Genomic DNA, 24,035 nt, shown 5'->3' on the forward strand with positions numbered 1-24,035 from the left:
TCATTATAATGAAGTGTTTTTCTTTCTTTTGATTGTTTTAATAAAGCTGTCTGACCCCATGTATAACATTAAAAATATGTTTTGGACTTCCCTCGAGGGTCGGAGGGATGGATTAATGGGTTAAGGTGCCTGCCTGTAAAGCCAAAGAATCTAGGTTTGATTCTCCAGGACCCATGTAAGCCAGATGCATAAGGTGGCATATGCATCTTGAGTTTATTTGCAACAGCTGGAGGCCCTGGTGCTCCCATTCTCATATTCTCTCTCTCTTCCCCCTTTCTCTCTGTCAAATAAATAAATGAATAAAAAATAAAATGTAATAAAGATGTGTTTTGGACTTTCAGACCTGATATTTTGCAGTTTTAGTGTTGAGCATAATTGTTTTGTGTTGAGAATCATGATAATTTACTTTTGCTGATAGATTTGAGTTAACATGAAATGTTTTAGAGATCCAAATACATTACTAAAACCATTTAAAATTTGTAAGACCAGTTGAGCATGGTGGCACACGCCTTTAATCCCAGCATTTAGGAGGCTAAGGTAGGATGAGTTCGAGGTCACCCTGAGACTACATAGTGAATCCCAGGTCAGCCTGAGCTAGAGTGAGACCCTACCTTGGAAAACAAAACAAAACAAAAAAAGGGCTGGAGAGATGGCTTAGTGGTTAAAAATAAAATAAAATAAAATAAAATAAAATAAAATAAAATAAAATAAAATAAAATAAGAACTAGCTGGGTGTGGTGGCGCACACCTTTAATCCCAGTACTCCCGAGGTAGAGTTAGGAGGATCGCTGAGAGTTATGGGGCTACCCTGAGACTACATAGTGAATTCCAGGTCAGCCTGGGCTAGACTGAGACCCTACCTCGAAAACCAAAACAAAACAAAATTGTAAGGCCTCATATCATCTTTAACTGAATACTTAGAATTTATTTTTTTTTTTGGAGGCAGGGTCTCACTCTAGTCCAGGCTGACTGAAACTCATTTTGTGTGCCAGGCTAGCTCAAGCAGAATATGCTTCCCTTTTCCCCACAAAAATAAGAAAATGGTATGGAAAAATTGTGAAGTACAGAAAGGAGAATACATATAAAAATAACCTCATAGAGCTGGAGAGATGGCTTAGTGGTTAAGGCACTTGCCAGTGAGGCCTAAATACCCAGGTTGATTCCCTAGTGCCCATGTAAACCAGATGCACAAGGTGACACATGCATCTGGAGTTCATTTGCAGTGGCTAGAGGCTCTGGCATACCAACTCCCCCACTCCCATCTCTTTTTCTGTCTTTCATATAAATAAATAAATACAATATAAAAGAATCTTTAAAATAAGAACAAAGGGCTGGAGAGATGGCTTAGTGGTTAAGTGCTTGCCTGTGAAGCCAAAGAATCCCAGTTCAAGGCTCGATTCCCCAGGACCCACGTTAGCCAGATGCACAAGGGGGCGCACACATCTGGAGTTTGTTTGCAGTGGCTGGAGGCCCTGGCGCGCCCATTCTCTCTTACTCTCATCTGCCTCTTTCTCTCTCTGTCTGTCTCTCTCAAATAAATAAAAATGCACAAAAAATTTTTAAAAAAAAAGAACAAAATATAACCTCAGAGATAACCATCTGGCTAACACTGGTACATATCTTTCCTCATCCTTCTGTTTTCTTCCAAAGGTAACATAAATATCTTTTTTCTTTTTTTCTCTCTTTCTTCCTTTCCTCTCTCTCTTCTCATTCTCTTCTTCTCCCTCTTCCCTTATGCCTTTTTATCTTTTTGTCCTTCCTCCCTTCTTCCTTTTCCCCTTCCTTCTTGCCTCTTTTCCTTCCTTCACCTCTCTTTTTCTTTCATGTCCTTCCATCCTTCTCTTTTCTCTCCTCTCTCCCTTCTTCCCTTCCTCCTTTCTGATCTCTCCTTTTTTCTTTCCATCCCTCCATTATTCCTTCCCTCTATTCCTCTATGTTCTCTTTTGCTTTGTTCTTTCTTTCTCTTTTCTTTCCCTGCCTGTCTCTGCTGTCCCCTTCCTCTCTTTCTTCTCTTCCCTTTTTCTGTCTCTTCTCTCCGACACATTCATCTCAGTCTGACCTCAAAAGCTTGCTGTATCGCTCAGCCTGGCTTTCTGATCTTCCTGGCTTCACGTCCTAAGTGCGGGGGTTATAGGCATCTGCCACCATATCTGACTTACACTTTGAAAACATGCCACATTGTAAGTGTATGATGTTCTATGAACATATTCCCATTAAAGTAGATTGCTTAAATTTCCTTTAAGTTTTGTCACCCTTACATGTTTTCCCAGGGCTGGAGAAATGGCTCAGTGGTTAAATGTGCTTGCTGTTAAAGCCTGATGGCCCCAGTTCCATTTGCCAGTACCCTCATATAGCCATATGCACGAAGTAGCACATGTGTCTGGAGTTTGTTTACAGTGGAAAGAGGCCCTGGCACACCCATTCTGTCTTTTTCTGTTTCCCTGAAATAAATGAAAAATAATAAAATATATTTATAAAGAAGATATCCTTCTTACTTTTTGAAAATTTTCAATTTTTTACTGAAGAGAAAAAGGGAAAAAAGGGGAGGGGGAGGGAGAATGGGTGCACCAGGACCTTCAGCCAAACGAACTCCAGATGCATACACCACCTTGTGCATCTGGCTTACATGGGTCCTGAGAAATGGAACCTGCATCAGTTTGCTTTGCAGACAACTGCCTTAGTCACTATGCGATCTCTCCAGCCCCCTTCCTGCTTTCGTTTGTATTCTTTTGTTGACCAACCACAAGAGACTGGGAAATATACCTTTTGGTTTAAAGAATTATTTACATGCGCACGTGTGTGTGTGTGTGTGTGTGTGTGTGTGTGTACGTAGTTATGTAGGCACTGTACTATGTGGAAGTGGAGGACAACCTCTAGTGTCTGCTCTTCTTCACCCTTGAGAGTCTTGCCACTGCAAATGAATGCAGCCTGTGGCCTAGGAGCATCAAATTATCCTGGCTTTGCCTCCCATTGTTGTTAGAGCTTTGGGATCACAGATACATACATCACTTTGTTTCTGGATTTACATTGTTGCTGGGGAGGATTGTATTTGGGATGGCAGGCTTTGTAAGCAAGTGCTTTAACCATTGGACCATCTCCCTAACCCCATGCTTTTTTATTTATTTTTAGTTTTTGGTTTTTCTGATTTTTCAAGGTAGGATCTCACTCTAGTTCAGGCTGATCTGGAATTCACTCTGTAGTCTCAGGGTGGCCTTGAACTTGCAGCAATCCTCCTACCTCTGCCTCCGGAGTGCTGGGATTAAAGGCATGTACCACCACGCCCGGCTTCCATGGCTTTTTTCTTAAAGTGATTTAAAAATATTCTTATGGGTATAATAAATTGATATTTTATTTATTTTTTAGAGAGAAATAGAGAGCCAGAGAGAGAGAAGTGGCATTCTAGGGCTTCAGCCACTGTAGTTGAACTCCAGATGCTTGCACCACCTAATGGGCATGTGTGACCTTGTACTTACTTGCTTCAGCTTTATGCGTCTGGCTAACAGGGATCTGGAGAGTTGAACATGGGTCCTTAGGCTTCACAGGCTAGAACCTTAATAGCTAAGCCATCTGTCCAGCCCATAAGTTGATATTTCTTATGTTAATCAACCATACCATCCCACCTCTCCCCTACTCATCCACCATCTTTCCTCCTTCCCTTATATTCTGGCTACTGTTCTTCCTTTGCCCATCCTCTGACTGTTGGTGTTTCTTACTTGTCCTTGACCCTCTTGTCTTACATGGTATGGTTTAGTGTTACACTCTGAGTTATTTTTATAGAGTGGTTGCTCCCATGTCTCTGTCCATCTGTCTAGTGTGTTTTATCTATTTGGGTAATCCATAGGCACCTCACAGTTACCCTCAATGACAGATGGTCTTCTCCAACTTCTCATGTCTAAGCTTAAATTTTCTGCTTGAGCTACCAGATCATTCAATTCCTAGATGTTGCTTGTCATTTTATTAAATATAATATTTTCTGAGCAATGAGGGGAACGTAGAGGTGAGAGATCGGTGCTGCGAAGGATGTGGGTGTCTGTGGATGTCTTAAGTCTAATAAAATGGCTTGAGTGCAAAAAAGAAAAAAAAAAAAGGAATTTCTTAGAGCCAGGTGTGGTGGCACACACCTTTAATCTCAGTACTTGGGAGGCAGAGGTAGGATGATTGCTATGGAATTCGAGGCCAGCCTGAGACTACCTAGTAAATTTCAGGTCAGACTGGGCTAGAGTGAGACCCTACTTCAAAAAAACTACATAATAATAATAAATTTTCTTTCTTTTCTTTTTCCTTCCTTCTTTCTCTCTTTTTGTTTGTTTTTTTTTTTCGAGGTAGGGTCTCACTCTAGCTCACGCTGACCTAGAATTCACTATGTAGTCTTAGGCTGGCCTCGAATTCATGGTGATCTTCCTACCTCTGCCTCCCGAGTGCTGGGATTAATGGCATTTATCACCATGCCTGGCTAAAAGATTACTCTTTTTTTTTTTTTTTTTTTTTTGAATTAGGGTTTTGCTGTAGCCCAGGCTGGCCTTGAACTCACCATGATATTCCTACCTCTGCCTCCCTAGTGCTGGGATTAAAGGTGTGCACCACCATGCCCAGTTCATTTTATCAACGCTAATATTTTAATAGCCTATTTACTTACTTTTCATCAAACTGTACACCTCTTTATGTCAATCTTTATCTTTACATTTGTAACCTGTGCCTGAATAGTGCCTGCATCGAGAAGAAATGATACATGGTTGGTCAGTGATTATTTGAAGCAGATCATCATATGTAACATGTGACAAAGCACATGTAATATATAGGGTAGTTTTCCTCTTTGGAGATTGAGGGGATATCTAACTGGGAATGTATATTCTCACATTTCAGGAGCACTTAGACAGCACCCATGGGTCAGTGCATTCCTTAGATGCAGACTTGCTGCTGCCATCTGGAGACCCATTCATTAAATCGGATAATGACATGTTTAAAGACGGACTCAGGAGAGCTCAGTCTACAGACAGCTTGGGAACCTCAGGCTCATTGCAATCCAAAGCTTTAGGCTATAACTACAAAGCAAAGTCTGCTGGAAACTTGGATGAGTCGGATTTTGGACCACTGGTTGGAGCAGATTCCGTGTCTGAGAACTTTGATACTGCCTCCCTTGGGTCCCTGCAGATGCCAAGTGGGTTCATGTTAACCAAAGATCAGGAAAGAGCAATTAAGGCAATGACACCAGAACAAGAGGAGACAGCATCCCTCCTCTCCAGTGTCACCCAGGCTATGGAGACTGCTTATGTTTCCCCAAGTGGCTACCGCTTAGTCAGTGAGACAGAATGGAATCTCTTGCAGAAAGAGGTAAGTTATTCTTACTTTGTTTCCCTTGCCCCTCTCCCTCTGTCATTTTTGTTTTGTTTTAAGATGGCGTCTCATGTAGCCCATACTGGCTTAGAACTTGCTATGTAGCTGAGGATGACCTTGAACTCCTGATCCTCTTGCCTAGACCTTCGGAGTGTTGGGATTGCCATGCCCATTAGCCATCATGCTCAGCTTTCTCCTCTCCTTGGAGAATGTTAGGTAGCTCTGGTCATGCAGTAGGTTTTCCTAGGATCCATGTAGGCATATGTTAACACACATCCATCCCTTGTTTGCTTTGACTCTTCAGTAGTACTGTCACTGAGAAGGGGCATAGAGCTAATGGTTTTGAGTGTGAGCGCTACCTAAATTGGAACAATCTGCCTGACTTGTAATGTTGCTGATAGAGTAGATTGAATTTGGGATGTTCTCAGTTTTCTAAAATCTCATTTTATTCCAGGATTCATTCAATCAATTTTATTTTAGTTCTGAAATGCAAATTCAGACCAGCAACTGATGCAGAGTTAGTTTAAGGTAGGGGTGCAGAATATGGAGAGAAAAAGAGGATAATTTCCCTCAGAATATTTTCATACTCACTGGTAGCTTATGTATGTACTTGTATACCTCTTTACCAGTAACCAGGCATAATAGCTTATGTGTATATTTGTCTATTCCTTTCTGATAACAGCACTTTCACAGACCTTATCTTGGAGCCTTATGATCATAATGAGGCAGCCAGGTTATGAGTGTCCCCAGTTAATAGATGAAAAAAGTTGACTCACAAAATCAGTCATTGCTCAAGTATTCCTATTGACTTAGTAAACCTGTCTTGGAACTCAGGTTGTTTCTCTTTCTTTACCTTTTGCTACATAGTATTTGGATTATGAATACACAGTGTAACATTTTTGCTTGCTTTGTGTTTTTCTGAAATGTATTTTGTCGCTCTTAGTGATAAGTTGTGTCCCTATTCTCATACCATACTTGTGCTGGGAATGCTGACTTTTTAAGAGTCTGGCCCTGTATTATAACTTCTTCCCATAAGCCCTGAGGAGATTGTTTATGCTATGCTCTGAGCAACATTAGCAAAAATTCACATTTTTCCTCAAGTATGTGATTTAGAATTATGATTAAAGAGGTAATTTTGGTGCCCTTCAGGTACATAATGCTGGAAATAAACTTGGTAGACGTTGTGATATGTGTTCCAATTATGAAAAACAGTTACAAGGAATTCAGATTCAGGAGGCTGAAACAAGAGAACAGGTGAGTTTCATTTGGGTATGCCAAACTTGTGAGCTGTTTTGAGTTTTCATTGAAATACAGAATTATTGTGTTTCCCATTTACTTTATGTAGCACACCTCTGTCTTGTTAAGTTAGGATATGATCTAGCATATACAGTGGAAGCTAATTTGCAATGAGAGCACAGTAGGACAATGATTTGGGAATCTATGCTTCTATTAACATGCCAACACCATATAGATCAGCTCAGCTGTTCGAGAAGTACCACCTGGTTTCATTTCCCCACACCACCTCCACCCTAGGCCCAAACACCTGAATGTGATGCTGGCATGATCTCATCCACATATAGTCCTTCATGATATAGGGGTTAGGGAGATAAAATTTCCTGTGGCTTGTGACAGAATACAAGCTACGTTGAACATCATATTAGTTAGAATTTCTATTTTTCATTGCTTATTGCTGGCGTATAAATTTTTTTGAATTGATTGATGATAATTTGTTCATTTCATTGTCAGTTGGCAAATCTATCAAAGAAATTTAGCTGTGGTAGAAATTGTATGCTGAGATTGACAAGTCTAATACTTTTCCAAATGTAGTATTGAACAATGGGTACATTGATAACATTTAGGAAATTATATAGAATAATTTCACAAAGAGGCTTGTTACAGCAGGCAAGTGGAAGATAATATTTTTGTTCTATTCCCCAGTTCTTTAGTTGTTAGGAAGATCATTGCCTTACTCATCAAATGAGCTTTAAGCTGGTTATAATGAAGGTCTAATATTTTCAAGCGTCTCTGGCATTGAGTTCCTCATCTGTACACTTTTTCATTAGTTTAGAGGTGAATTTACAAAATTAATATACTTGGCTACTGATAGCATGACAAGAGATGGGCTCGTCTTGGAGTTCTGTGTTTTCTGAAGACTTTTTTTGTTTGTGTGTTTGTTTTTTTTTTTTCATGGTAGTGTCTCCCTCTAGCTCACCCTGACCTGGAGTTCCATATGTAGTCTCAGGCTGGCCTTGAATTCATGGCAATCCCCCTACTTCTGTCTCCTGAGTGTTGGGATTAAAGCCGTGCACCCCACACCCAGCTTCTGTAGACTTTTATTTATTCCTTAGCAGTGCCTGGTGTTTTGCTGGATCCTGGCAGTTCAGATACAGTTGTAAGACATTCACTGTCCATCAGGAGCTTTGGTATTGCATACCAAAGTATCCATTCAAGCTAATTTTTTTTGGCTCTAGAAAGGCAACACTTGAGCTGGTTTTAGAGCCTGTGTACAAGTTAGGAGACCTGGGGAAGGAAAAGTAGGGAAAATGCATAAGGTTATGAAAGAGAATGAGAAAGCACAGTTACATGTGACTGGTTTATGGTGAGTTTGAAATAGTGTGAGAAGTTGCATGGGATGTTTGGGATAAGAAATGAGGAGGGGTGATCATTGAAGGGTTTGAAATTTAACCCTGTCAACTTAGGAAGCATGAGGGTTTAAAGTAGGGAAATTATTATTATAATGTTTATGAGGCTCATGGAAACTGTCCACTAGAGGCAGGGGATAGACTAAGGTGGCCAGTGCTAAAGCCTGGAGAGCCCCAGTAGAAAAGCAGTTTTTCACATGAGATAATGCATGTGAAAAAATGATCACTAAAAAACTAAAGACTGCTCAGTTGTCTTGGTTATTTCATTGTCAATTGGCAAATCTATCATGTTTCTCAGAAAAAAAAAAAAAGATTTTGGAATTGGGAACTTTTTTTAATTTACAGAATAATTTCGGTCTATAAATATAGCACACTGGTAGAACCCCTGCCTACTATGTACAAAGCCTTGAGTTCTACCACCACCACCACCACCCATAGTAAATTTGCTACCTTCTGATTGACTTTTTAAATTTTATAGGTGAAAAAGCTGCAGATAATGCTAAGGCAAGCTAACGACCAGCTAGAAAAGACAATGAAAGATAAACAGGAACTAGAGGACTTCATCAAGCAGAGCACCGAGGACTCCAGCCACCAGGTAAATTGGTGCATTAGGATGTGACCTATGAGAAATGACTGGGTTGTTTAAGTTTAAAAATTCAGAAAGTAGAGATTTATATATTTTGCCCCGAATATGTGGCAATTGTATTTTCTTTCAGATTTAAAGTTCTTACTGATGTTTCTGTGCTATGTGTTTTATAGGGTGTTTAAAAAAATCAGTTAATGAGTGAATGAATTTATTTATTTACAAGCAGAGAAACAGATACACAGAGATGGTGAGAGAATGGGCATGCCAGGGCCTTTAGCCGCTGTAAACGAACTCCAGATGCATGCACCATCACACCCTGGTTGTTAGGCTTTGCAGGCAAGCACCTTAACCTTTGAGCCATCTCTCTGGCTCCTATTTAATGAATTTAATTACTGTCTTGGAGCTCTGATTTTCCTTTTCTCTGCTGTGTTTATTATACTAGTCTCATTTATAATAAGCTCACTAACAAGAAAGTTATGAATTATTGGCTAGAAATGTAGCTCAACTGATAGTCCCTGATGTGCATGAAGCCTAGTTTCAACCACTAGCACCACATATGCCAGGTGTAGTTGTACATTTCTGAATATCAGCACTCTGGAGGAGGCAGCAGAAGGAGCAGAAGTTCAAGGTCATCCTAAGTTATATCGTGAGTTCTAGACCAGCCTGGGCTATGTGAGACCCTGTCTCAGAAAACAAACAAACAAAAAAAAACAGGCATGGTGGTTCATTCTTACAGTCACAACACTTGGGAAGCAGGGGTAGGAGGATCACCATGAGTTCAAAGCCAACCTGGGACTATAGAGTTAGCCCCAGTTCAGCCTCGGCTAGAGAGACTGTTGCAGTCAGGTTCACATTGCTGGTAGAAATCACCCAACCCAGAGCAGCTTGAGGGAAAAAAAGAGGTTTATTTTGGCTTACAGTCTTGAGTAGGATGGTCCATGATGGCAGGGAAAATGATGGCATGAGTAGAGAGTGGACATCACCCCCTGGCCTACATAAGATGGACAATAGCAAATGGGGAATGTGCCAAACACTGTTATGGGTAAATTGGCTATAACACCCATAAGCCCATCCCCAACAATACACTCCCTCCAGGAGGTGTTAATTCCCAAATCTCCATCAGCTGGGAACCTAGCATTCAGAACACTTAAGTTTATGGGGGAACACCTGAATCAAACCACCACGTCCCCATAGTTTTTATCAATCCCAATGATGTTCAAACATCCCCAGTAGTCCAAGATACCATAATACCAAAAAGCCCCCCCCCCCCAAGCCCATAATGGCACAGAATAAACATTCACATTGCAAAAGATGGCATTGGGCATAGCAAGGAAATATTCAACCAATGAAAGATTTAAAACAGGGCAAACACCAAACTATGTAGCTCCAAGTCCAATATTTCTAGCTAGTGACAAGTCTAAGTCTGATAATCCTAACAAGCAACAAATCTCTGGCATTCTAATTCCACCCATTCAGCTAGGCTACTCACAGTACTGGAAAAATTCATCAGGCCGGCAGCTTTCCTTAGCAGCCATCTCGTGGTCCCAGTATCTCCACTGGGTCTCCACTGCAATCCATGGTTCATCCTCATGGCCGCATGGGGTCTCCATGCAGGCATCCAGTAAACCTGCTTCACACTACCCATGGCCATTTCCAAAACACAAGACCATGTTGCAGACTCAATGACCCTTTCTTTCCTGCATTTCTTATACTCCACAATACCAGGTAGAGTGCCAATTTGTTAATCCAGGGGGAAATAAAGCAGACTTTGAAGAACAGGACACTCCTTGAGTACTCAGACCCCTTTGAAAGAGTCTACATTCTTCAGCCACTGTAATTGAACTTAGATGCATGTGCCACTTTGTGCACATGTGCGATCTTGTACACATGTGTGATCTTCTGTGCTTGTGTTACGTTGTGCGTCTGGCTTACATGGAACCTGGAGAGTCGACCATGGGTCCTTAGCCTTTGCAGGCAAATGCCTTAAACATTAAGCTGTATCTCCAATCCTGTTTTTGTTTTTTTAATTTTATTTATTTATTTGAGAGTGAGTGAGAGAGAGAGAGAGAGAGAGAGAGAGAGAATGGGGACATCAGGGCCTTCAGCCACTGCAAATGAACTCCAGATGTATGTGCCACCTGTGCATCTGGCTTATGTGGGTACTGGGCAACTGAGCCTCGAACCAGGATCCTTAAGCTTCACAGGCAAGTGCTTAACTGTTAAGCCATCTCTCCGGCCCGCCAATCCTGGTTTTTAGCACATTTTTTCTTTTCTTTTTTAAATTTTCTTTATTTTTCAAGGTAGGGTCTCACTAGCCCAGGCTGACATGGAATTCACTATGTAGTCTCAGGGTGGCCTTGAATTCATAGCAATCATCCTGCCTCTGCCTCCCAAGTGTTGCGATTAAAGGTGTGTGCCACACTCCCAGTAAACCTTGTTTTTTTTTTAAAAGAATATTTTATTTATATATATATATATTTTTTTTTATTTATATTTTTGAGGGGGGGGCAGACAAATAGAGAATGGATGCACCAGGGCCTCTAACCACTGCAAATGAACTCCAGACGCATGTACCACCTTGTGCATCTGGCTTTATGTGGGCACTGGGGAATTGAACCTGGGTCCTTTGGCTGTGCCAGCAAGCTCCTTAATTGCTAAGCCATCTCGTTAGCTTCTTTTTATGTTTTTATTTTTATTTTTTGGTTTTTCGAGGTAGGGTGTCAGTCCTAGCTCAGGCTGACTTGGAATTCACTATGGAGTCTCACTGTAGCCTCGAACTCATGCAATCCTCCTACCTCTGCCTCCTGAGTGCTGGGATCAAAGGCATGTGCCACCACACCCGGCTTTTAATTTCATTTTATATGAGCTATTTTTCATTCATTTCAAGAGTTTATTTTATGAAGTACAGTTATAATAGCTACTGTAAGGTCATTGATAATGTCAACCTGAGTCATCATGGGGTTGGCATCTGCTAATTTTCTTTCTTCTTGAGAATTAGTCACATTTTCCTCGTTCTTCTTGGAAATGGTAACTGTTTTATCTTCAGACTGTAATTTCTGTTGGAATTGTCTAGGAAATGTTGGTGATTTTGCTGTGCTTTGTTTTGTGTTGTTATAGGAGGTAGTCTACCTGATTGTGTTCAAGGCCCAGGTGTCTTTTCTCATCCTTGAGTATTAGTCTTTCTAAGGCAGGCTCGGCTTTCAAGACCTTCGTTAAGCTGCATTGGCCTTGTGTGTGGAGTGGAGCTCAGGGGTGAGTCTGCTGCCTAATGTACAGAATTAGGGGCACTTTTTCTAGCTTCTCACCTCTTTGACATTACCCTTTATCCTATCTGGCACATAGGGAGTCTGTTCTGGCACTGTGACCAGGAAATTTTATCTCCTGTGCAGCTATAGTTTCACAACTGAGGCTGCCCTAAGGTCAATGTGGCTAAAAAACATAATTCAGGGCTGGAGAGATGGCTTAGCGGTTAAGTGCTTGCCTGTGAAGCCTAAGGACCCCGGTTCGAGGCTCGGTTCCCCAGGTCCCACGTTAGCCAGATGCACAAGGGGGTGCACGCGTCTGGAGTTCGTTTGCAGTGGCTGGAAGCCCTGGCGCGCCCATTCTCTCTCTCTGCCTCTATCTGTCTTTCTCTCTGTGTCTGTCCCTCTCAAATAAATAAATAAAAAATTAAAAAAAAAAACATAATTCAACAAAAGGTTAAATAAGGGAAAAAAAAAATGGGCGGGTGGGGGGAGAAGAAGAACCAAACCAGGGTCCTCACTCCTTTGTGCATAACATCTTCTGGTTTGGCTTTCCTCTCTGCTTGAGCTGCTTTGACTGCTTTTCAGAGTCTTTAAATTGTTGCAAGAGCAGAAGCCTTAGTTCTCTTGTTTATGTTATCACAGATACCTTTTTCTTTCCACTTGCATTCAAGTAGAACACTTTGGTCAGGCGTAAAATTCTTAGTGGTTATGTTTTCTTTCAAGTTAATACTCCATTGCTTCTGACTTCCATGAATTTTTTAAAAAAATATCTTGGGTTATTTTAGCCTTTTATTTATTTATGTTTTTGGTTTTTGAGGTAGGATCTCACTCTGGCCCAGGCTGACCTGGAATTCACTATGTAGTCTCAGGGTGACCTCGAACTCATGGCAATCCTCCTACCTCTGCCTCCTGAGTGCTGGGATTAAAGGTGTGCGCCACCACGCCCAGCTGCCTTTTAATTTTTATTTATTTAATTTGAGAGCGAGAGAGAGGGGAAAAGGTGGAGAGAAAGAGAGAGAGAATGAATGGGCACTATTGCAAATGAACTCCAGATGCATGTGCCACCTTGTGCATCTGTCTTGCATGGGTTCGGGGGAATTGAACCTTGGTCCTTTGGCTTTGTAGTCATGCACCTTAATCACTAAGTCATCTCCAACCATATGTGTGTGTGTGTGTATGTGTGTGTGTGAGTGTGTGTGTATATATATACATGCATATATATATATATATATATATGCATGTATATATATACACACATTATATTATATATTATTGTAATTTTTATTTCAATGAGAAGTCAGGTGTCTCTTCTTTGAAAATAAAAATGTCATCCCCTGCCCCCTGGCTACTTTAAAGATGGTATTTCTGTCTTGATTTTAGGAGTTTTATTGTGCTAGGTATATTTTCGTCATATTCATCTTTTTTAGGATTTTTTGAATTTCTTTTTTTTTTAAATTTTTTATTTATTAATTTTAGAGCGACAGACAGAGAAAGACAGATAGAGGGAGAGAGAGAGAATGGGTGCGCCAGGGCTTCCAGCCTCTGCAAACGAACTCCAGATGTGTGCGCCCCCTTGTGCATCTGGCTAACGTGGGACCTGGGGAACCGAGCCTCGAACCGGGGTCCTTAGGCTTCACAGGCAAGCGCTTAACCGCTAAGCCATCTCTCCAGCCCTTTTTTTTAAAAAAAATTTTTTATTTATTAATTTTAGAGCGACAGACAGAGAAAGACAGATAGAGGGAGAGAGAGAGAATGGGTTGAATTTCTTATTAGATGTCTTATAATCACAGTTGGAAAGTTCTTGGTTATTGTGGCTCCTTTGGAGCTTGTTTTACTGAAATATGCACTTAGAAAGTGACACATTGCAAGAGTATAGCTTGAGAAATTTTACCAAGGTGATCATCACTCTGACAAAGGTTCATATCATCTCTTGTACATGTATGCCCTTCTTGGTTAGAATGTACCCTTCTTGATGGTACATAAAGGTAACTTTGCTTCTGAGTTTCCAACACTATCTGGCTATTACTCACTTCCTAACTTTGTATAGCTGCAATCATACATTATGTAGCTTTTTGTGTTTATATTTGGATTGTCATTATATTTCTGAAATTCATCCATACCGTTCTCTATGTTGGCAGTATTTTAAATGCTTTGAATTTTCTTTTGTGTGGATATACAATTGTTTATCCAAACATTTAGCTATTTCTAGTTTTGGCAATAGCAAGTTATCTATGAATGTCCGTGTACATATCTTTTGGTGGACACATGTACTTATGTGTTGTATCCATCTATGAGGTTGTTGCATAGCTTTCTTTTTTCAGTTTCAGTAGGCATTTCCATAGCCATTATTTTGTCAGCTGTTTATTGACAATTAGACTTCACTGCATCTATATGCCATTCAATTTTACTTCTATATTTTCCACTATTTTTCTTATGTTATTTTCTTGAAAAGTGTCTTTCAGTTTACTATTTTTTTCTTTAAATATATCTTACCTATAAACCTAGCCATCTAATTTTAGTTTAGACAATTGATTTTTTTTTCACATTTGGTTATTATTATCCATTATTTCTAAGTATTTGGCCCTCCCGTATTTAGTCTTTTAAGCCAAATAGGTCAAGTATCTAATAACTCACATATCTAGATTCATTGTAGATTTGTTTGTATTGTCATTTTAAAAAATACCTTTATGTGTGTATTTAACGGTTGTACATTATTATTTATTTATTTTTGGGCGTGGTCAAGGTAGAGCCTCACTTTGGCCTAGGCTGACCTGGAATTAACTATGTAGTCTCAGAGTGGCCTCAAACTTATGGTGATCCTCCTAATTCTGCCTCCTGAGTACTGGGATTAAAGGCAGTGCAACTACGCCTGGCTTGTATATTATTTTTAAAAAGCCCAAGATGATGATGTTTTCCTTATGAGTGGCAAGCTGCTAGTGGTACTCACAGCCTTGAATTATTTTAATGCCATTACAGGGGTTGAGATTACATAGTTATGAGCACGAAGTTATTTAATTGTTCCCTTCCTCAAATGTGGTCCTATGTGGACCCAACTCAGAGTGCCAGTTGTTTGCTTGGTGGATTCTGAATGCTTTACTTTGCGCCCTAGTTTGGATGTTCAAGTACCCTGCTTGGCTCTTTGTTACATCTGTTTTCTTTGGAATTTGCATATGCTTCTAGCTTTTTTTATTTTTGTTTTTTTGAGGTAGGGTATCACTCTAGCCCAGGCTGACCTGTAATTCACTATATAGTCTCAGGATGGCCTTGAACTCACGGCAATCCTCCTACCTCTGCCTCCCAAGTGCTGGTATTAAAGGCATGTGCCACGTGCTTATAGGTGTTGGAAAAATAGTTTATTTATTTGCAAGGGGAGAGAGAGAATGAGAAAGAAGAGAAGCCTGGGCCTCTTGCTACTTCAAACAAACTCTAGATGCATGCACCACTTTGCGTGGGTATGGAGGACTCGAACCCGGGTTGGCAGGGTTTTCTAACAAGTGTTTTAACCATTGAGCCAGCTCCCCAGTCCTGCATTTGCTTCTAAAGAACTGTTTGGGGGCCTGGGGAGATGGCTCCATGGTTAAAAGTGGTTATTTACAAAGCTGGTCTGTATGTAAAGCAGATACCAAAAGTGGAAAAGTGATACAAGCATCTGACATTTGTACACAGAGGCAAGAGACCCTTGTGCACCACTGCCCATACACACATAATGCAAATAAATAATTTTTTAAAAAGAGCCGTTTTAAATACTGTTCTACTCTACATGTCTTGGTTCCTACTCTGCAATTCCTTTTTGCTTTGTTAGTTCTCCAGTACCTCCAAAAGATACATTATACGTTATGTTTAGTGGGTGTGTATGTGGTGTATATACATATGCATGCCCTGTGCACATGCGTGTGGATGTCAGAGGAGATCAAGTATCCTCATCTAATACTCTCCCACTGTATTTTCTTGAGACTTGCCAAGCAATAGAGCCTCTTGGCTCTGTTCACCTCCACACTGGGGTTTCAGGCATGCATAGCCATGCATGGCTTTTTACTTGGTTATATGTGTGTGTGTATGGAACTCAGGCCCTCCTGCTTGCACGACTAGCACTCCCACTTGCTGAGCCATCTCTTCAGCACATATTTCGTGTTTTTATCCAGCTTTTCTTTTCTTTTTTTTGAGGTAGGGTTTCACTTTAGTCCAGGCTCACCTGGAATTCACTATGTGGTCTCAGGGTAGTCTCAAATTCACAGCTACTGTCAGAATTCTACTTCTATAGTGGCATATTAGGTGACAGGAACCAAGCTATTGAGATTAGAAAAGCTGAATAAAAGCCAGGCATGGTAGCACACACCTTTAATCCTAGCACTTGGGAGGCACAGGTAGAAGAACTGCTGTGAATTAATAGTTGTTTTTAAAATGTTTAGACAAGGGCTATAGAGATGGGTTAGTGGTTCAGGTGCTTGCTTGCAAAGATCCAGGTTTGATTCCCCAGTATATATGTAAAAGCCAGATTCACTGGGTGGTGCAAGCACCTGGAGCTCATCTGCAGAGGCTGGAGGTCCTGATGTGCCCATTCCCTCTCTCCCCTCTCTCAAATTAATTAAATGAAAAATATGTAAAAATGTTTAGACAAAATTATTATTACTGGTTTTTCAAGGTAGGGTCTAATTTTCTTTCTCAGGCTGACCTGGAATTCACTATGTAGTCTCAGAGTGGCATTGGACTCATAGAGATATACCTACTTCTGCCTCCTGAGTGCTGGAATTAAAGGCATACACCACCATGCCCAGCCCTGACAAAATTTCTATTCATATTATAGTTTTTGTATGTGAATCATCAATTTTCAAAGTTCCCAGCCCAGGAATATTAAAACTAATTCAAATGAGTTTAGAGTTATGTAACTTTAATAGTGTATGTGTTACTTTTCACTACCACTAGATGCTTGTGGCTAGTTCCCATTCATTTATTTTACAGGTATGCTTTTTTAAAAAATTAAGCTTCCAATTGTTAGAATTTTTCTTTTTTATTGTTTATTTAGCCATTTATTTATATGTGTGTGTGTATTGTGTGTATATCTGTGTATGCTGTGTGTGGATGGCATACCTGGGCCATGTTGTGCATGGAGAGATCCGAGGACAACCTTGAGTGTTCTCTCTTTCTACCTTTTGGAGACTTGAGTCTCTCTTGCTGTTGCTACTTGCCAGCCTCCCAGTTCTCCTGGCTTGGCTTCCAGTTGCTACAGGCATGTAGGGATTACAGGCACATGTTCCCCTTTGTGTCCTGCTTTATATGGGCACTGAGGATAGAATTCAGGTCATGAGCAGGCTTGCAAAAATCTTTAACCACTGAGCCAGGTGCCCAGCCCCAGGGTTTCAATATTTTTAGCCACTTAAAAATACTATTTAACCTGTCTGTGTGGTTCTCACCTTTAAAGGACTAATTACTACTATTTGTTGGTGTGTGGCAGCATTGGATTTAGGCTTTAGTAATGCCCAGGTTATCTGAAAGGCTTGGCATATGGCAGATGCACACATATCTGTTGAATGAGACATGAGTGGTTTCTGTCTGTGAAGTAGAAAACACCAGTTGTAGACATGCAGTAATGAAATGGCAGTGTTAGTTTCTGATAACCAGTTTGCTAACTGTATATTTTCCATGTATGCATTTTTTTGTTGTTTTTGTTGTTCAGATCTCTGCACTTGTCCTAAGAGCTCAAGCATCTGAGGTGTTACTTGAAGAGTTACAACAAGGCTTTTCCCAGGCAAAGAGAGATGTTCAGGAGCAGATGGTAAGTTACCATTTTATTTTATTGTTTTAATTTAATTAATTTTTTTTTTTCTGGTGTAGGGTCTTGCTCTAGCTCAGGCTGACCTGGAATCAATTTGTTCTATTCTGAGGTCATCTACAATAAATACAGCTTAATTTCTGCTGCAAGTGGTTACTGTTACATTCTTTTATTGTTTAATTTTATTGTTTATTTTTTAATGTTCTATAGAACATTAGTGGGTGGATAAGATACTGTACAGACACCATTTCTTTTTTCTTTTTTTCAAATTTTTATTAACAACTTCCATGATTATAAAAAATGTCCCATGGTAATACCCTCCTTCCCCCCACTTTCCTCTTTGAAACTCCATTCTCCATCATATCCCCTCCCCTTCTCAATCAGTCTCTCTTTTATTTTGATGTCATGATCTTTTCCTCCTCTTATGATGGTCTTGTGTAGGTAGTGTCAGACTGTGAGGCCATGGATATCCTGGCCATTTTGTGTCTGGGGGGGACACATTGTAAGGAGTCCTACCCTTCCTTTGGCTCTTACATTCTTTCCACCACCTCTTCCGCATTAGACCCTGAGCCTTGGAAGGTGTGATAGAGATATTACAGTATTGAGCACTTCGGCTAGTTCTTTCCAGGACCATGATACCTTCTGAGTCATCCCAAGGTCACTGCCATCTGAAAAGAAGATTCTCTACTAAACATGAGAGTAGCATTAATATAAGGGTATGAACATTAAGAGAAGTGCTTACTGGGCAGTTTGATAAGTCTAGTATATACATTTATCCAGACAGCAGCAGGTGTTACACCTCTAGGGCTGATGACTACCCGTTTTAGGTTTTCAGTACCAGGGATGTATTCCCTCCCATGAAACGGGCCTCCAGTTTAATTAGAGGGCAGTTGGGTTCCACCATGACAGATGTGCCACTATTTGCACCCATTGGCTCATTTGGCCTGACTGGCCAAATATAAGGCTTGCAGTGTCCACTGTGGAGTATCTTCACTGGTGATTTCTCTTTCTCCCACTGAACTGCATGCAGAATGGCTTCTTCCAGCTTTCTGTCAGCTGGTCTACATGGGGGAGGTTAACAGCTCCGTTCCAGCAGGATTTCTCAGTGGCCTTGCAACCCAAGTATATGGAGTCTTCAGCAATTGGGTCTTACCATTGATTCCTGGTGGGAAACCAAGGGCCTCAGCAATGGCCTATAATGTTTTGGGGGCATCAGGGACCTCCCTGGCCAAAAACTACTGGAAGGTATTCCATCCCTGGCACTAAAAATTTTCTAGCAACAATCTGGTTCCTGAGTCTTCCATTGTCCAAAAAGATAGGATTCCATATGATTTATTTATATCCTCTTAGATTTTGATTAGCCCTCCCTCCTCCTTTTCCTTTACTCAGTCTCTTCCCCTGACCTCACTTGGGCCTTTTCACCCCCATTAATCTATTCTTCTACTTACATATATACAATACCATCCTATTAAGTAACCCTTCCCTTCCTTTCTTTTCCCTTTATATTCTTTTCTAGTTTACTGGCCCTTGCTACTGAGTTTTCTTCCTACTCACATGGAAGCCCAATCATCTGTACCTAGGATCCACATATGAGAGAGAACATGCGACACTTGGCTTTCTGGGCCTGGGTTACCTCACTTAGTATAATCCTTTCCAGATCCATCCATTTTCCTGCAAATTTAATAACTTCATATTTCTTTACTGCTGAGTCGAACTCCATTGTATAAATGTGCCTCTCTTCATTATCCACTCATCAGTTGAAGGACATCTAGGCTGGTTCTATTTCCCAGCAGTTGTGAATTGAGCACCAGTAAACCTGGTTGAGCAAGTGTATCTAAGGTAATGAGATGAGTTCTTAGGATATATGCCTAGGAGTGCTATAGTTGGGTCATATGGTAGATCTGTTTTTAGCTGTCTCAGGAACCTCCACACTGATTTCCACAATGGCTGGACCAGATTGCATTTCCACCAACAGTGTAGAAGGGTTCTGCTTTTTCTGCATTCTCACCAGCATTTATGGTCATTTGTTTTCATGATGGTAGCCAATCTGACAGAAGTGAGATGGAATCTCAAAGTAGTTTTAATCTGCATTTCCCTGATGACTAGGGATGTAGAACATTTTTTTAGATGCTTATATGCCACCTGTATTTCTTCTTTTGAGAACTGTCTATTTCCATAGCCCATTTTTAATTGCTTGTTTGATTTCTTGTTATTTAATTTTTTGAGTTCTTTGTATATCCTAGATATTAATCCTCTATCAAATATATAACTAGCAAAGATTTTTTTCCCATTCTGTAAGTTGCCTCTTCACTTTATTCACAATATCCTTTGCCGTACAAAATTTTTGTAATTTCATGAGGTCCCAGTGGTTAATCTGTGGTTTTATTACCTGAGCAATTGGGGTTATATTCAGAAAAGTCTTTGCCAAGACCAATATGTTGAAGGGTTTCCCCTACTTTTTCCTCTAGCAGTTTCAGGTCTGATGTTAAGGTCTTTAGTCCATTTGGACTTAATTCTTGTGCATGGAGAGAAGAATCTATTTTCATCCTTCTACAGATACATATCCGGTTTTCCCAGTACCATTTGCCGAAGAGGCTGTCTTTTCTCCAATGAGTATTTTTGGCATTTTTATCGAATATCAGGTGGCTATAGCTACCTGGACTTACATCTGGGTCCTCTATTCTGTTCCATTGATCTACATATCTGCTTTTGTGCCAGTACCATGCTGTTTTTGTTACTATGGCTCTGTAGTACTGGTTAAAATCAGGTATGGTGATACCACCAGCCATATTTTTGTCACTCAATATTATTTTAGATATTCGAGGTTTTTTGTGATTCCAGATGAATTTTTGGATTGTTTTTTCTATTTCCGTGAAGAATCCATTGGAATTTTGATTCGGATTGCAGTAATTGTGTAGATTGCTTTTGGTAAGATTGCCATTTTCACAATATTGATTTTTCCGATCCAGGAACAAGGGATGTTTTTCCATTTCCTAGTGTCTTCTGCAATTTCTCACTTGAGTGTTTTAAAGTTTCATTGTAGAGATCCTTTACTTCCTTGGTTAGGTTTATTCCAAGGTACTTTATTTTCTTTGATGCAATTGTGAATGGGAGTGATTCTCTGATTGATTCTCTGATTTCATCCTCTGTGTGTTTGTTGTTAGCATATAGGAAGGCTACTGATTTCTGTGTATGTATTTTGTATCCTGATATATTGCTGTAGGTGTTTATCAGCTCTAACAGTTTGCTGGTAGAGTCTTTAGGGTCCTTTATGTATAGAATCATGTTATCTGCAAATAATGATAACTTAATCTCTTTCCTTCTAATTTGTATCCCTTTTATGTGTGTATCTTGCCTTATTGCTATGGCTAAGACTTCTTGTACTATATTAAATAAAAATGGGGACAGTGGACACCCTTGTCTTGTTCCTGATTGTAGTGGAAAAGCTTCCATTTTTTTCCCTATTTAGTAATATGTTGGCTGTAGTCTTGTCATAAATAGCCTTTATTATATTGAGATATGTTCCTTCTATTCCCAGTCTCTGTAGGCTTTTATCATGAAGGGATGTTGGATTTTGTCAAATGCCTTTTCTGGGTCTAATGAGATGATCATGTGATTATTTAGACACCATTTCTTTTTAAACCAACTTTGTTGTCATCGTATACTAATCTCAGCTTTACCTTTACCTTTAGTTTTTTTTTTTTTTTTTTTTTGATTTGGGAAACCTAAGCAGAATAAGCTATGAAAGACCAATATTTAATTTTCAGTTCAAAATGCAACCTAAAAGAATTGATCTTTCAAGTTCCAGTGGTAGAGTTCTTGAAAAATTACACTTATTACTTAGAATAACCTTATTTCCCTGGGCTTATGAAAAACAAATATATTATGAGCATCATGGACCTGGGAACCTTCCAGAAGGCTATCACTTCAGTGGAGGTAGAGAGCTTCATGAACAAGAGGTGGCAGGAGCCTTTGTGAAGTAGTTTTGAGGCTCAGGCCTTTATCTTCACCATTCTGGCTGCATTTGTCATTTTCTTTAAAGTTGAAATCCTGTATCTGATGTCCCTGAGTCAGTTATGGCAGAATTGTTCATTCTGTGATGATCATGTTAGCTTCAACTTACTCAGCTCTTCCAGGAATGACCATTGTAGAAATCAAAATGTATTTGTTAAATTGTAACAAAGTGCTTTGAGTTGCCAGTATGTGATGGAATTGTTTCCTTACACTTTTTTATTTTGTTGTTGTTGTTATCGTTTAAAGCCTCTCTGCCTTGGAGACACTTTGTTGGTTGATTCTATTAAAAAATGGTTCTGTTGAAAATGACTGTGGTAGGGTTGAGAATCTTAACTCCACCTCTTCCTTTTATTTATTTATTTATCTATTTATTTATTTTCATTTCTCTTTATTTATTTTATTTCTCTTCTTTTAAAGTTTTATACATTCAGGAAAGTTTATGGAATCAACTTTGAAAAAGTTTCACTTCAATTCTCCTATTACAAATTTTCTTATGTTTGCTCTATGAGTCTCCTGCTGTGTACATATAGACATATTATTTTATATTACATTATATTATATTAATTATGTTATATATGTATATTTTATTTCTGATTAACTATTTGGAATAAAAGTGTAGATATGCTTAAATATCTCAGCATGATCATGCTGCTAAAAAGAAGTGACAGGAGTGTTCAATTGTAATATGTCTGACACACTTTCCAAGACTCAGCGTCTATTGCAGAAGAGGTGGCGGAAATAATGTAAGAGCCAAAGGAAGGGTAGGACGGACTCCTTACAACATGCTTCCCCCATACACAAAACGGCCTGGGTACCCATGACCTCACAGTATAGGAGGAAAAGAGCATGACATCAAAATAAAAGAGAGACTGATTGAGATGTGGAAGGGATATGATGGAGAATAGAATTTTAAAGGGGAAAGTGGGGGATGGGAGGGTATTACCATGGGATATTTTTTTATAATCATGGAAGTTGTTAATAAAATAAAATTGAAAAGAAAAAAATCTCATCATGTATATCCTAAAAACAAAGATGTTCTGTATGATCACAATATTCACTCTGTTTAAAATTAGAGGGAGAGAGAGAGAAACAGAGAATTGGTATGCCAGGGCCTCACCCACTGCAGTTGCACACCAGGTGCTTGCACTACCTAGTGGGCATGTGTGACCTTGTGCTTGCCCCACGTTTGTTTGTCTGCCTTGCGTGGAATCTGGAGAGTCAAACACGGGTCCTTAGGCTTCATAGGCAAATGCCTTAACCACTAAGCCATCTCCCAGCCCTGTTTTTTGGTTTTTCAAGGTAGAGTTTTCCTCTAGCCCAGGCTTATCTAGAATTTACTTTGTAGTCTCAGGATAGCCTTGAACTCACAGCTATCCTCCTATCTCTGACTCTCCAGTGCTGGGATTAAAGGCTTGCACCATCACACCCAGCCCAAAATAATCATTTTAATTTTTTTTTGGTTTTCTGATGTAGGGGCTCACACTAGCTCAGGCTGACCTGGAATTCACTATGTAGTCTCGGGTGGTCTCAAACTCCGAGTGCTGGGATTAAAGGCATGCGCTGCAACGCCCAACAGATTAAAACAAATTTTAAAAATGTTTTATTAATTTATTTAACAGAGAGAATGAAAGTGACAGGAAGAGAGAGAGGGAGAGGGAGAAGGAGAGAGCATGTGTGTGAGCACACCAAGGACTCTAACCACTGCCAATGAGGTCCAGACACATGTGCCACTTTGTGCATCTGACTTTATGGGTACTGGAGAATCAAACCTGCGTCCTTAGTTGTAGGCAAATGTCTTGACTGCTGCTGAGCCTTCTCTTCAGCCCCATTTTAATTTTTTTAAATTTTATTGTGTTTGTGTACACATGCACATGTATGTGTGTTTGCATGTTCATTTGTATTTAAGGTGCATACATGCCACAGAACACATGTGAAGGTCAGAGGACAACTTGCCGGTAGGTCCTGTCCACCTCATCTTAGGTAGGATTTCTCCTTGTGCACTCTCGCTTTGCTGGGTACCACCTGATTCTGAGAAACTCCTGTCGTCTCCCATCACACCACCACTGTCAGCATGCTGGCTTACAGAAGCCTGCCATGGCTTCCAGATTTTATATAGGGTCTGAGGATTGAACTCAGGGACTCCAGCTTGAGCAGTAAGCATTTTACCCCCTGATCCATCTCCTGAGCCCCATAATACTCATTACATCCTTAAAATACAACTTGTTAGCTGGACATGGTGGCGCAGGCCTTTAATCCCAGCACTCAGGAGGCAGAGATAGGAGGATTGTCACCATGAGACTACATAGTGAATTCTAGGTCAGCCTGGGCTAGAGTGAGACCCTACCTTGAAAATCAAGCCCCCCCCCCCAAAAAAATAAACTTGTCCTAAAAATTCCTTGGTTATTTTTCTATTTGTAAGTAGAGGAAGAAGAATAGACACACTT

At 40.1% G+C, this 24,035-nt stretch overlaps 1 protein-coding gene across 1 annotated transcript in view; it reads left to right on the forward strand.

Annotated features, from left to right (window-relative positions):
* The window catches only part of Rabep1 (rabaptin, RAB GTPase binding effector protein 1), a 123,845-nt gene that overhangs the window by 81,996 nt on the left and 17,814 nt on the right, over positions 1–24,035 (forward strand). Inside the window, exons 9-12 of the mRNA XM_045158502.1 lie at positions 4,864–5,331; positions 6,484–6,588; positions 8,455–8,571; positions 17,482–17,580. Of these exons, the coding sequence (XP_045014437.1) occupies positions 4,864–5,331; positions 6,484–6,588; positions 8,455–8,571; positions 17,482–17,580 (789 nt within the window). The remainder of the gene's footprint in view (positions 1–4,863; positions 5,332–6,483; positions 6,589–8,454; positions 8,572–17,481; positions 17,581–24,035) is intronic.

Source organism: Jaculus jaculus, chromosome 9, assembly GCF_020740685.1.
Source record: "Jaculus jaculus isolate mJacJac1 chromosome 9, mJacJac1.mat.Y.cur, whole genome shotgun sequence".
NCBI classification, from domain to species: domain Eukaryota; kingdom Metazoa; phylum Chordata; class Mammalia; order Rodentia; family Dipodidae; genus Jaculus; species Jaculus jaculus.